Here is a 14,693-nt window from a genome sequence, read left to right on the forward strand (position 1 = left end):
AGGAGGCGGGGGGGTTGGGGCGTGGGGTCAGGAATCAGGGGGGCCTTCCCTGCCTGCAGCTCTCCGGCATGCAAAACCCGGCTTCCTTCAACTGTGAAATGAGGCACGGTCCGGCCTGTATTTCAACTGCCTGCACTGATGTGACAGACATATTTGTCTCTTTATTTATTTACTTATTTTTCCTTTTGGAAGACTGATCTTTTTTGTCCTGACTCGCTCCAGGAACTAAAGCAGTCAGAAATGGAGTCTGGGAATTAGTAAAATGGGATTTCATCAGCACAAGCTCATGTTTGTTGGGGGCTGTCGTTCCGCTGGAAGGGTTCAGAGCCCCTCGCAGGCAGCAGCAGCCTGGGTGAGCCGCTGGCTGCGGCAGGAGATGGCCTGGCGGGCCCCTGTGCCCAGCCACCCTGTGATGTGTGCTGCTGGGAGGCTATTCGGCACCCGGCTCCCCCGAGATACTATGGGATGTAATGGGGGTAAGCACCAGGATCTGCTCTTCCCATTCTCTCCCCGTCTCACCAGCAGTTGATGGCCCGGGAGAACCTCACAGGCCACCGTGGTCCCACTTGGGCTTGGCCTGTCTGCCTCAGGACAGCCCTCTCCCTCCTGCTGCACCTCAGCTTTCAGTGAGAAAAAACACTGGGCTTCAGCAGTTGCGTGCCCCTTTCTGTTCCTCAGCTCCCAAACAGGGGGAGGAAAAGTTGCATTATACCCAGGAGAAAACTTCTCAACACACCACTCTGCACCACTGAACACAAAAGCCAGGAGATACCCATATATGTGCAACTTTTAGGATACCTGCTCCTGACTTGCAAGGGATCAGTATCTCTTTCCAGTTTAGTGCTCATTTTGGAGGATGAGGCATAAGCTCAGCTCAGTGCCTGTCATTTATGACCCAGTTTTGGAGCCGAATGAAGCCCGACACTACCCTTCAGGTACAGCTCCAGGGCCCTGATGGGCTCTGCTCTGCTGTGCTGTAGCAGCTGAACCAGGCAGCCCCTGCACCCCCAGCAAACCCTCTGGCATCGCCTTCTGGGGTAGTAGGGAGCAAATCCAGTGCGTACATGGCCGTTTCTCTACAGGCAGCCTTAATTCAGTCAGAGGGAGCCTGCAGTTGATTGTAGTGCAGGCTTTCTTGGTCTTTCTTCAGCTATTAGTGCTACCTCCAGTTGTTTCTGTATGAGCTGGCCCTCATGTGGACACATGTACTGGATCAGATCAAAAATCTTTATAGCTCTGATCTAATACTTAGTAGTGGACATAGAGTGAAGAAAGACTACAAATATGGGCTGTTAAGTAATGATTCTTTCCCTAAAGACTGCTCCTGGCACTTGGTGACATGTGGCCCATGGCCTTCCAGAGTGAAAGACAGTATTTTTGTGGTTAACATCCATTAGCTGAGTTTTCTCTGTCATGAAGTTCAAGCCCTTTGTGAACCCATGTGAACTTTTGCCACATGCTACATTTTCTGGTGGAGAACACTGGAGCTTACATGAGTCTATGAAGAAATATTTGTTTTTTGTGACCTGGACCCCTGCACACTTCAGGTGATGCTCTGCAACTTTTGTATTGGAAGAGATTGGAATCAAATGTTTGTATTCTTCTCAGCTGTCTATGTTTTTCTAGAAGTCTGGTATGCTACCCTCAGTCCCTGCTTTCTAGTTGGCTGAACTGTCTTACTATATTTGATTGTTCCTCTGAGCATGCTGTTTGCTCTTCCTTTTATCTCTTTCAACTTCTGTCCTAGGAGTTCCTCCTCCCTTATCCTTTCAAGGACAGCAACTTCTAGGATTTTGTTTGTGAAGGTGTGCGTACAAGCAGGAGGATGCAATGCCTTCTCAGGCACACTCTCTTCTCTGAAGTGCTCCATTTCCTAGAGCAGGTCAAACGCTTGTTCCAGCAATTGATTGTGAATATTTTGAGGCAAACTTTGTAAGCCTTCAACAATTTTCATTGTTGTTTAGCCAGCTGTTTTCACAAACGACATAGTCTTTAGTGAAAAATCACATTAATTCTTCTGCCCACCAATTCTGTAATTATCAATTTGTTTTCTTCCATGACTAGCTGTGTTGTGAGGTAGTTTTTCAAGAAGCTCTAATCCTCACAGCTTGCCTCATTTCTGTATGTTTTTGTCTTTGGACCCAATTCTGAGAGTACTACAGTAACCTGAAAAATGAGTTGGTAAGAGTCATGCAGAGCACATTAATATCCTGCAGTAATTCAACAACAAAGAGAAGTATTACAGAGGAAATCAAACACTGAAAAGGTCTAACTAACAAAGTATTTCAGAATAGGATGTATTAGCATTCTTTGTGGGGCAATGAATTGTGGGGCAAATTGTACATTTTCAGTAGTGAGCTTAGCCACTTGCTTTAACCATTCTCATCATTGTTGGCAGAACCATGCTTTTACCTTCCATTTCTCTTGATGGCAGTTGGGCAGACTGTTTTGGAGGATGGGCGGGTTGTTACGAACACCAATTCCATAGCTATTTCTCTGCTTGATAGCCCAAAATGCTAATCCTCACACCTCTGGAGAATGTGTTTCAAAAGGTAAATAAAATGGAAGTCTTTACGTAGGAGTTATCTTCACAAGTCTGAGGGAAGAGGCGGGGAAACTGAATCTAAGGGAGTGGTGAGCAGCACTCGGGCATCACCCCACTGTCTTCACTGTGTTCCTATTCACACCCAAACCATCACTTGAACAATACCACCCAAGTAATTATTTTCTCCACTTCATTTCCCTGCCTAGCTCTTCTGAGCTTTTTTCTTAAGAGTTATACCTCTGACTGAAGCTGAGCTTCAGAGCCCGTAAACCCAGGCTGTACTTTGACTCAGACCTGGCAGCTGTCTTTATAATTTCGCCTTCCTGTTCCCCGATTGTGGCACGGGAATCTTGCAGCCAACAGATGAAAAACACCTGATTATAGCAAAACATACAAACCTGGGTAACCAACAAGTGTTGTAAGACCCTGTTAATCACAGCTCAGTGTCTTGTGATGAACCAATCTTTCTTGCTAAAACATCTGCTAGTATCTGTGCAAAATGATGAGCAATTAGAGCTGAATGTCTTTGGGCTAAGAGTTTGCAATGTGAGTGTTACACAAACTAATTTATTTTGAAGTCTCAGATGTGACTAATCACAGTATCTAATGAAAATCATATAGCTCTTGGACACAGTTGTGGTTATATTAGGTTTTCAAATACTAATTAAATTGTGCTTCAAGTTAAGGAAGGAAGACATAAGATTTAGGATGCAGAAGCAACCCAAATTAAGGCAATGTGAATATTTCAAAGGAAGATATCTCTTTTCTCCATCTGCTGATATTGTTACTGAAGTTTCCAAGATGTTAGATAAACAATGCCTGAGACACAAAGCAATATACAAGCTGGACATTAACAAATCAGATTAAAGCATCACTAAAACCCAAAGCCATCTAAAGTTTGACTTACTTGAAGGGAAATGGCTCATCTGGTGATGTTTTTGTCATCTGGTTTTGAGGGTACAGGCTGAAGCAGCGATTTGATGTTAAAGTAAACCTAACGTTAGGGTTCTGTGTATCAGGATAAAAGTGCTGCAGCCACTTGGCTATATGTAAAACACTTGGCTGATACAAATATACTCACAGGTTCAAATGCATTTAAGCTGTTTCCCCAGGTGAACTTCATGCTAGAAAGCTTCATGTGGGATCAGACATCTGATTGTGTCTGTTGTCCTGCAACTAATGTAAAACCTTCTATCAGGCAATTAATTCGAATCTGTACTATATACCATTTCTGACCCAGACTAATTTTGTACTGGTGACATTCTGATAGCACAGGTACCTGCTGTTAATGTCTAGGGCCAGATTTCACAGGTATCGTTTTGCATTTGCCACAGTTGTGGGCAGTTTGAACAAACATGCGGACAGTACTGCCCGGCCATTGGGCAGGCTTACCAACACCTTTTTACACTGCTGCTTTGTTTTCATGCCATCTTCTTGTCTGTTCCAAACGTAATATATACAATAAAGTAAGGTGGGGTTTTGAGGTTGGTTGTTTGTATTTTACAGGTTTGTGTAGAATTACAGTCATTGACTTTTAATGGTTACAGAGGGGGCCAGTTTCAATGTCAGCACAGCTTCCTTTAACTAAGCAATAAATAGGCATGTTCAAACCTTTCGTAAGCAAGCAGTTTCCTTTGTTCAACTCAGTGAAAGACTAAGTTGCTGCATGCAGGATAGTGAACTCTAAGCACTGTCTCCAGATAGAAAAACTTTCTGGGAATACCAAAACCCCAAATAAGTACTCATGCCCCAGTGCAATACAAACTCACATGAAGACGTAGCATGCAGAAGCCAGAGTGTGACTAAGCCTTGAAGTGGAATGCATTTGATGGCTTCTACGGATTAGCAAGGCAGAAATGGGGGAGGATTGTGTCCAACAAAAAAGTGAAACATTTCCAACCATCTATTATTCTATCTACCAGAAGAACCACCAATCTCCTCCCCCTCTAATGGCTTTTTTAAGCAAAACCATATTTTGTGCAGATGTGCTTTTCCACACAAATGCTGATGGACCACTCAAATACAAGGATTACAGGGATAAATAATTGCTTTCTGAAAGTACTATTGAAAAGTTTCCTGATCCAACAGCTATCAGGCAAATAAAGTGCTTTATGCAGAGCATACATTTTCAGTGAGTTATAGCTTTGTTTTATAACGCAAAAGATGCTTATGGTATATTTCCTGATTTGATTCTAGCAACCTTCCGAAATTATTATCATAGCAGAATATCCCCGATAATTTTCCTCACACAAAAGGGGGTGAACAAGTTCTTTTTAAAAAAAAGGACAGTCTGTCCTAATAGGAATCATAAGACAGAACAGCCAGAATAAAGATATCCTGGGGATTCTGATTTCCTCTTAACTCTTCTTAAAGGCTGTTTAATATATCCCACCCCAAATAACTCAAAATTAAGGCAAGAGATTCATGGTGTACAGATATATCCAAAAGATGACATTCATTCCAATATAAAATGAATAGCATTGTATTAACGTTTATTTCTAATTACAAGAAACAGAATATCAGTCCCTTATTTGTACAAAAATACCTGAAAGATTACAATTAGGTTCACAAGCCAAAAAGCTATTTACAGTATGAAGCAAAGCATATTGAATAAAGGTTTTGTCTCTTAAGTTAATACCTTTTGCATTCCCTGAAACTTTAAACTTTATTCCATTTTACAGTCACTAAATCTTGCATTGTGACAATATAATTTACGATAAGCAAGTCTTGCCACTGGAAAGGTGCATTGATTGGTCAAACTGTCAGGTATTTAGTGCAGAAAAGATAAGACAAAACATCTAAACTGAGGCACGTGTTTCTTCAAGATTAACAAATAAAAAGTTTTTTGTACTTTAACACCTATCGTAACATAACTTAACTAGTAACCTCATTACCAAAATGGTTTGGCATTTTCCTTCTCAACATATTCAAGATTGCTACATGAAGTATTTATTTAGAAAATAAAATCACAGGCAAAAAGATAAAAATTCAACAGGCTCCAAAACAACCCTGAGCATCCCCTTTACATTCATGTCATTTAAATACAAAAATAAGAGTCAAATGTCCTTCAGTCCTTGGTATTCTGAGCTGGCAGCCAGCTGAATCTGTTGGAAAACTAAGGTGGTATTGACTGTTTTCCAGCAGAAAGAAGACAAAGCAGTGATCTGCTTAAGTAAGATTGTTGCCACTTTGAAGGTGGTCACTTTCTCAAAACAGCTCACTTTAGCTGGGAAAAGTACAAAATACTAAGTCAACCATCTACATACAAAAATCATGATTCATAGTCAAACTTTTATTCTCAATTTAAATAAGATGCAAGGTTTTTTTTATAAATATGAAACACTGCAAATACTATCCGCCTACTGGGAAAAATGCATGGTTGTCACTAAGCTATGTAAACAGAAAAACTTAAAACTACAGCATAAATGGTCTTATTAAACTGGTAATGTAGTCAATACAAGTATCTTTTTTCTCCTAATAGGGGCCAAATAGAAGCATGCAAAGTGAAGTCAGACTTAAGTTAGCTTAATTTCAAGGTTTTAAAATACATTGTCTAGAAAGCAGGAACACTCATTTCACTATGTACAATTAAAAACAAAACAAAACAAAACAAAAAAGGCGTCTACTAAAAACAAAATCAAGTTTCTTCATTTTTAATATCTAGACATTAAATGGAAAAAAAAATACTAAATGTGTTCTGTAAACTAAAATACAGTGTTTCTATACCATTGACATAGTTATAAGCTGATATGGACGACTCAGGCAGGTTATGGTTTGTCTTAAGCTATTCTCAACACTACATGAAGACCTAAAGGTGTAGGATTGGTTTTCCTTCTTTATCCTTTCAGATGGCTAGGATTTCAAACCCAGTGGCAAATATGTTAGTAAGGATGAACTAGCCTGCGTAAATCATTTACCATCTTAAGAATGCTCCGTTCTGCACTGCACTCTGCAAGTTCCCAGGGTGGAATGCTCCTCACTGTGGCTAACTGCATCAAGTACTGGGAAGTTAATTCAGTAACAGCTCCTGCACCGACTGCGTTGCTAAAAGAATGGTATTTGCAACTGGAGGATCAAGGTGGGACTTGTCTAACTTTAATACTGATTTATCATCAGAAAGAGTTATTGTGTAAACATTAAATAACTGATTTAAACATTAACAATAAAGTAGTTCCGATGACAAACCAGCACCAGAGCAGGATACACGCTTGTCTGCCATAGGTACTGGTGTGCTTTAGCGTGTACGACACGGGGATCACCAGTTACCTCGATGGATGATACTGCCAGCAGCTAGTTCACAATCAAATGTGTTTCCATTCCCAGTATTTTCTTTCTCACCATGTAAACTTTCATGGCCCTCCAGAAAGCAGAAGGGGTACAGTTCCTTTTATGCCCTATCCCCCAGGAGAGTTTTGTGTCACTGTAGCTTTACTATACGGAAAGAGCTCTTTGAAACAGTCTGAAAATTCAAGGAGCTATAAAGCTAAAAACACTGTTTTGTTTTTTTTGTTTGGTTTTTTTTTTTTTTTTTTTTATTTTGTCATACTAAGACTACCCGCAGAAGAATCTTCTCACAAAAAATGGTGGTTTCAAATACAAGTGTAGTCATTCAGTCCTATTCTATTTAGTAACAGTAAGTTTCCTCAGGAAAACAGTCAAAAGGCTGTAAAAAACAAACCACCACTCCAATAATAAAAATTTGTGCATAGAATCTAATACAGTCTTTGCATGACTGGATGCCACTAATATGCCATCAACATACTACAGCCATAATGCTACAAGTCAACAGAGAGTACATATATGATGGTATGTTCTTTTAGAATTGTATCCTCATTGCTTCTTCAAAGACATCTGCAGATCATCGAACCTCAGGTCTCCAGAGAAGTTTTGAGACACACGCGCGCACACACACACACACTTCTTGATTTTCTTCTAGATCCTTTTAGGCTGAAGCATTCCATACATTTTAGGGTGCAGATTAATACCCAACTCCTGCATGAATTTTAAAAGCCACATCAGCTCCTAATATAGGCTGCATACAATATCCGAAACAAAGTAGGAGTGCAAAAAAAGTGATCAATACAAAAAGTAAACACACTAGTCTTAATTGTCAAGATTATTCCAGGGCAAGAGTTCTTTTCAAAGATTTCTCTTCACACTTGTTCCTGTTAAGTGGCCCAGCCAAGATAAGTTTCCAGTTTTGTTTCAAATTTACTCATGGTTTTACATACCCTCCCCCCATTTTTGGGATGCTGGGACACTCAGCAGCAATCACTCTTAGGTGTTAGACAAACCAGCAATCTTGGTCTGTTGGCACCTGTCGAATCCATCCCTTTCAGAGTCCCAAGGTGCATAATATTTTTATTTATTTTTACCAACTTACAAATCTGCCAATTCCCCAGTGTCAACGTTCTCTTACAATTACTCTTCTAGCAAATCCAGTCTTCAGTGAGAGTCAGATTTGAGGTCATAAGGCCACTCGGATGCAGTGGTGTTTGAGTTTGCAGGGCAAGACTCCTTTGTTTAGTTGATAGAATTCAACAAGCTGGATTAGATCACTGAATTTGGTGTTCCCATCATCCAGACTGAAAAATATCTGTCCATCATCTTCACACTGGGGAAACAAAATATCCTTTTCAATTTAGACAGCACATGAAGACATGCAAGCGTGGCAAAACATAAACAGTAAAACTGTGTGATGCAAGATAAGTTATGGGCATTGCCCAAACAATCTAGTCCGAGAGATCTTCACGAAACCATGCACAGCACTAGAAAAGAATGTATGTTAAGCCATCTTGAAAGGGATAAGCTCACAGGCAGAGTAATAGAAAGTTGTAGAGACAGCACTGGTCTTCATTACATAAAACAAAAATACCCCCAAAAATATTTGTTAACTGTTGGTAAAATTGGCAGGCAAAGCAAGGGAAGAAGGTTTGGACCAATAAAGAGGTCTACATGATCTTAAACTTCTGATGCTCTTTTTGATCAAGGCAAAAATCAAATAGGTTCTTGACATCTCAGTGTAATGTTATTTTAAGCTCAATGTTATTGGATAGCCTCCAGAATAAAACTTTTTAAAGTTTCCTTAAGTTAATCTACGTTTGCCTAACAGATAAGAGTGATGACTGGTGCTGTTGTTGCTGTCACAGAGAACAAGTTCTGTACATTACTTCTATACCTAAGTGACTTACACTGGTTTTCCAGGCAATGTTAACAAAGAATTTTAATCAGAATTTGAAAATTCTACAGAATACTTGCTAATATACTTGCTAATGGGAACATCCCTGTTAATTACATCAGTAATTAGTAAGAGGTCTCTACAGATGTTGGCAAAGATTTATGATTTTAAATTTCTTTTTTTTTGTAATCAGTATTAAAAATAATCTACTTACCGGCAAGATTTGAAAATGCTTTATTTTTTGATGATGGCACAGCGTAAGTACAAATGCCTTTGGATTGCTTTGGCTGTCCCGGAGAAGAAATAGTCTAGGAGAGAACATTTTTAAGGACACACTGAATACCACAATCCATTTCTTCATAAATAATCATAACTACTAAGTCCTTTTGTGCTATTGCCTAACTCTTCTTTAGTTGCATTAATGGGTGATTCCATAACTGGCAATTTGCTTTCCATTTTTATACCATGGCTATGCAACACTAACAGATAAAGAAACAAGAAGTGAAAGATACAGGGAAATAGTTCTTCCCCTACGAATGCATGTATGAGGCTTTTTTTAAGGGTCTCTCTGAGCTTTCCATTATTGATATGTACTCTCATGAAGAAAAGGTTCTCATTTAACTCCAAAGCAAATCTGGATTTCTGTAGATGGGAAAGAAATACATGAGAATCTGTTCCCACTCTCCAGTATCTTGCATCAGTTTACAGAAATCCAGTGTTAGCAAAACTATGTTTAGGTTAAATTGCACAGAAACAGCTCAATACTTTCTTAAAATGACTTATCAAATTAAGTAGCATCCACATTATCAAGATGGGGAAAACACACACTGATTTTCCTCTAAAACAGTCACAGCATTTTTCCCTCAGCATCACTGGAAAAGAATATACTTTAGGAGTATAGCTAGCAGCATCAATACACTATGTAACTGTCACTTTTAAGTTGACCTACAGAACTGAAGTCCTAACTCAAATGGTTAAATACATACTTAGAAGAGGAGAAAAAAATCTAGACAAAAAATGTTTCCTCCCCTTGACATTTATGAACTAAGGAAGGAGAACCTCTCCATGCCACAGGAAACAAGAATATACCTTTGGCATAAGGCTCACAGCACTAATCACTAGTGGATTTGTGAGATGGCCAAGCACAGTACTGGGGCAGGCCTCAAGCCCTCTTAATTGCTAACCACTAAGCCAGGACCACACTTTTCCAAGGCTGAGTTGGAAGAACTGCTTGTAGTCTTATGAACCCAGAAGAACTTACTCCAGCTCCTGCTCCTCAGAACTGATTGAGAAATGTCAATACCACAAAAATGCACCCTCATAACCAGGGTCAGTCCAATACTCAGAGACAGGCATGTCTTGCCACCACCGGAAACCATGCACGACATTTGAACATTCCTTTTTAGTCCTAGCAAGACCGGACGTGTGGAAAAGGGACCAAGGACTTTACACATTAGGATCCATCTCAGGGAGAAAGATCTTACCTGATCTGTGGTTACTGCAGTTCATGCAGGTATCTCTAAATTATCTTTAATCTAGCCATTTCAGATAATGCATGGTATCATGAACTGGTGGCACAAAGCAAAGCTCAGCACAACCTCTGGCAAGCAACAGGCTGTCCACACAAATAATGACTCTAAAGATAGATGCATCCTCAAAAATAGTTTCCAGAAACAAATGATAGCAGTATCAGCTGCATGTATGCATTGCTGAGTATCTTACATGAGACGTAAGAAGACTGTTAACTTTCTACCTTCTTTTGTTCGAGAACACACAGAGCAGGAAAACACAGGCAAGACTCTCTGTCCTGGAAACCATGACCCTTAGATCTCAGAGCACACAGGTAGCATGGTTCTTTTGCCACTGCTGACTGACCTTCCTACAGCCAAACTAACCAATCTTCACCTTCTACAGTGAGTAAGCTGGCTAGGCACAAATTTAACACCGCCTCAAAGACATTAACACATACGAAAACACCAAGGAGGATGAGCCGCTAGATTCCTAAGGCAACAAGTCAAAATGAGCCCAAGACTGTAAAGAAAATCTGTAGTGTGAGAGAACCAGAAACCCAACAAGTCAGCAGTGCTTTGCTTTCTCAGCCTCTCTTCTCTGTTTGACCTGCTGAGCTAAATCCAAATAGCCTTAGCTAGCAAAAAACCCAAAAGAATAAAAAACCACTGCTGGGTGAATATGTACATGCACTAGCAATTTCTGTTTCTCTAATCTATTTCATTCTTCACAAAGATTAGTGATGCTCCTGAATCAGAAAACGCTGAAGAAGGGTTTAAACTTGACTGTCTCCTGAGAAGCCAACATGGAAGTTTCTACCTTAACCTTGACAGCAGTGAGATTAGTGAACTGAAGGCAACCATGCTCTTCCCATCCTGCAAATAAAGAACTGCTGAATGCAGTTTAAGCAACTTCCCTTCAATAATTGTAACTACATACAAATAAGAGAAACAGAGATGCTCAGAAGATGCTCAAGTCTCAACTACAGACATTTTAGAGAGCACTGGAACAGGTACTTTCATTTCTTTGCTCTAGAACAGAAACAAATAGTGAGAATTCATCATTAACTGCCCTGATTCATGCAAAAGAGTACAAATGGCTGATTATAAATTTGTGGGCGAACGGCGAGGAACAGCTTTGCCTGAAAAATATGTCCTCAATGCAGATTACAGGAATTAATTGTTTTCAAACTCTTAACATTCTCTAAAACTTGATTGCCTCTATTGGAAAAAAAGGAAAAAGGTTAGGTGTATTCTTAGTATTTTATTTTTCAAATTAAGAGTTGGAACCCACTCCTACAAACACGTACTCTGACTTTTTGAAATCGAAGAAGGTTATAATGGGACTACTCGAGGATCAGGTTACTCAGAAGCACTCACAACAAACCTATAAACCCTTACAGCAGAAGTTGTGTTCTTGTCTGTAATGCTTACCATCAGATCATAAATACTAAGCAACAGGAATACCTACCCATCTACAAGCCCTTGTTGCTTAATAATCCTGTGGGATTCTTCTCTAGAGATTCTGCCGTGAAACCAGTGCTGTGTCCTGTGAATAACTGGGAACAAGAGGAAAAAGAGGATGGTTAAAAACAGTAATGTGCAACCGTTTTTTCCACACACTAAATATTTAAACATTTTAAAAGTGAGTATAGTTTTGTTACAGAATATAAAATATCTTTCATCAACTATATGAAAAATGAATCAATATGAAAAATGCACCAGCTGTTGCATCTACTTAAGATACCAAGTAGACAGGCATTATCTCCATGTATTTTCTGATTTGCAGATGTATGATTAGGTCAGCGAGGGAAATCTCTTATAATATTGCCTTTTCATAGCTTCTTGAAAATGTTGGGACTAAACAATTCTTAAAATACAATGTATAAGCTTACGAGTTTGAACCAAGTCCCTTTAACTCTCAAATAATGAAAAGCACTTTAGCTTGTGCTTTCAAGGGTGGAGTTAGCTCCAAATATTTTTATGTTTATTGTTTTATTGTTTTTCAAATGGTATTTTTAAATTCTGTTCAACAGAATAGAAACACAGAATAGGAGCAGAGAATAGCTGTGTCTCCTCTAAGAAGTCCAGGATATTAATATGCAATTTCCTATTATTTTCATACACTTAATATCTCAAAGAGATGTTCAGGCCTCACATTATGGGCATCCATATTTTACATTATTCAGTTATTATGGAATGAATGCTGTTCTGAAGACTCATTTTTACTCTTTAAAGTTTAACAGATCACTCATTGAATTTCCTTGTCTAAAACAAAGAACTGGCTTCTGGATTGTTTGAAATGGAAACACTTACGGAGTCTCTATTTTTGTAAAATCTGAGTTTCAAAAGATTAATATGAAAGAAAAGCTTGAGCATGCCTTCAAAGGTAAACAAGTTCCTTCTACTATGTCTCTATGTTAATGACATAATGGCACGTTAATGGCAGAAGCTACCGATAAACATAAACATTGTATTTGACATGGAGGCATTAACACTACATGGCTGCACTCTATCTCTGTCTCTATATGAAATATAACTTTTATTTACCCACAGAGGCCTCTGATACTACACTTACAAACCAGCAGAATTTACCTGTACTCAGTGTGGAAGGATGGAGTGGACTTTGGCTACCCAAGATGTTCATTCTTGTGCTACGTTTCTATAGAGAAAATGAATTACCGTTAAATCCACATTAAGCCTCAACAGACAAGAATTAGTGCACATGCAATACAGATTTAATTTACAGGAAACTGGGGGCTGGGCAAGTTTAATGCAAGGACGAGAAAAAGAAACGCAACTTTGAAGGGGGCTAATCTACAAGCAGCAGCTCATTTCAGTTGGCTTAAAACACAAGCCAGATGTTAATGATGAAAGCTCAGTATCTAAAAAAAAAAGGAAAAAAAGAAAAAAAAAAAGACAGAAAAAAGAAAAGTCTGATATGTTTCTGCTCAGGCAAAACACCAGGCACTCAGTAAATCAAGCAGTATTTCCCTCCCGTACATAAAGCACCAGCTAGTGCTTCAGTAATGACTCCTATTCCCTAAGAGACGAGCATGTGGGAAAACTTGTACTGCAGCTGTCTGTCCACAAGACACTATAAACAAGTTACATCAGTTTTCATTGCAAGAGGTCCTGCCTCTTGTATATTCTGCAATTAAACTTACTGGGAGCAAGCCATTAGTCAGAGCCCCAGCCTCTTCCATGTGGGGAAGCATTTAATTTGACATATTCCTCCTCAGAGACTGGTTTTGCAAACTGGCAGTAAAGTTCTGGTGGGTCTGCTTTCCCCCTCAACTTTCCTCTGGACACTAGGGGGACAGAGAAGCAGTGGTAGAAGGTTGTTGTGAATGTGACAGTTTTGCTAAAGATGGATATTGACTTTCAGATCTGCATGCTTGCAGTGTGATTGCTTCAGGTCGGAGCTAAGCTATACTGTGACCAGCACTGCACTAACATCATAGCACACTCTTGTGTTTTGGCTCTCAACAGACACTTACTAATTACAAAAATAGAAAAGAAGAGAAGATAGCTACCCTCCAAGCATGTCCTTCTTCCAAGGCAGCACTCTGTGCTTCAGCAGGATTTTCAATAACTCTTCCTATTTGCCCCGAAAAATCCATTGCTACTAGTGAGTTTTCAGATACACTTCTCTGAAAAGGAATTTTCACTTGTTTCAAAAAACAGGGAAAGAAAAAACCAGCTTGAGAGTTTTCATTTCAAAATGTTTTGGTTTCAGAAGACTGTCCACAGTTATCCTTCAACAGCACCGAAAATACATCTCATTTTTTTCCCCCTTCCAAAAGATTTGCAGACACAAAAATAGATGGCTTTTCTTTTTAGGCCATAGGGAAAGGAGAGGATTCAGAGGCTGAGAATAAAATCTGTTTTGCTCAAGTTGCCCACTTGCCCTATTACTATACTCCAGTCATTTTCAGGGCCAGTTGGGATCCAAATATAGGATCTTCACTTTTAGATAGCTAACAGTCAGCTCTTGGCCCAACATATTTTAGGAAATTTACGTGTTAGTTTTGCCAGACCTAAGCTGGCTTCTGCAGAGACAGCCAGATGTCTCTGTACTGTACATCTCAAAGTGCCTGACGTATCCAAGATTTTTCAATCATGTGGATCATGTAAGCCTAAGATAATGGAGAGCCAACCACGTAAACTGCACTCATGCGAAACGTGAACTTTACATTGATTTGCTACACAATGCTGCGTTTACATTTCTTAGCGTAAAATTTTCCACTTTTAAAATGCAAAAGCAAATGTATCTTTTCCAACATCATACATTAATGAGGTAAAGTTCATTACTTACTACTGGCGTGGAAAAGTGTGGAAGCATAGCTTTTCTCTGCTGGGGAATTCTGTAATTCTGATACAGTAGCATTCCATACTGACAACAGAAATGCAAAGCACATTATTATTCAACTATATACCCTTGGAAAAAAACTAGTGATTT

The 14,693-nt window shown here is 39.4% G+C and overlaps 1 protein-coding gene across 6 annotated transcripts in view; it reads right to left on the reverse strand.

The window, feature by feature from the left end:
• Positions 1–5,011: 5,011 nt before the first annotated feature.
• Positions 5,012–14,693, reverse strand: part of GRB10 (growth factor receptor bound protein 10) — a 150,285-nt gene continuing 140,603 nt past the window's right edge. For 5 of the 6 annotated variants that reach the window (XM_074875018.1, XM_074875038.1, XM_074875011.1 and 2 more), the window contains 6 exons: positions 14,550–14,627; positions 13,768–13,884; positions 12,827–12,893; positions 11,703–11,790; positions 8,938–9,031; positions 5,012–8,159 (listed from right to left, as the gene is read on the reverse strand). In XM_074875018.1, coding sequence (XP_074731119.1) covers positions 8,013–8,159; positions 8,938–9,031; positions 11,703–11,790; positions 12,827–12,893; positions 13,768–13,884; positions 14,550–14,627 — 591 coding nt within the window. In that variant the 3' untranslated portion in view covers positions 5,012–8,012. The remainder of the gene's footprint in view (positions 8,160–8,937; positions 9,032–11,702; positions 11,791–12,826; positions 12,894–13,767; positions 13,885–14,549; positions 14,628–14,693) is intronic. The other variant, XM_074875047.1, reaches the window with a different exon arrangement.

The sequence above is a fragment of the Strix uralensis genome, chromosome 1 (assembly GCF_047716275.1).
Source record: "Strix uralensis isolate ZFMK-TIS-50842 chromosome 1, bStrUra1, whole genome shotgun sequence".
In the NCBI taxonomy this organism is placed as follows: domain Eukaryota; kingdom Metazoa; phylum Chordata; class Aves; order Strigiformes; family Strigidae; genus Strix; species Strix uralensis.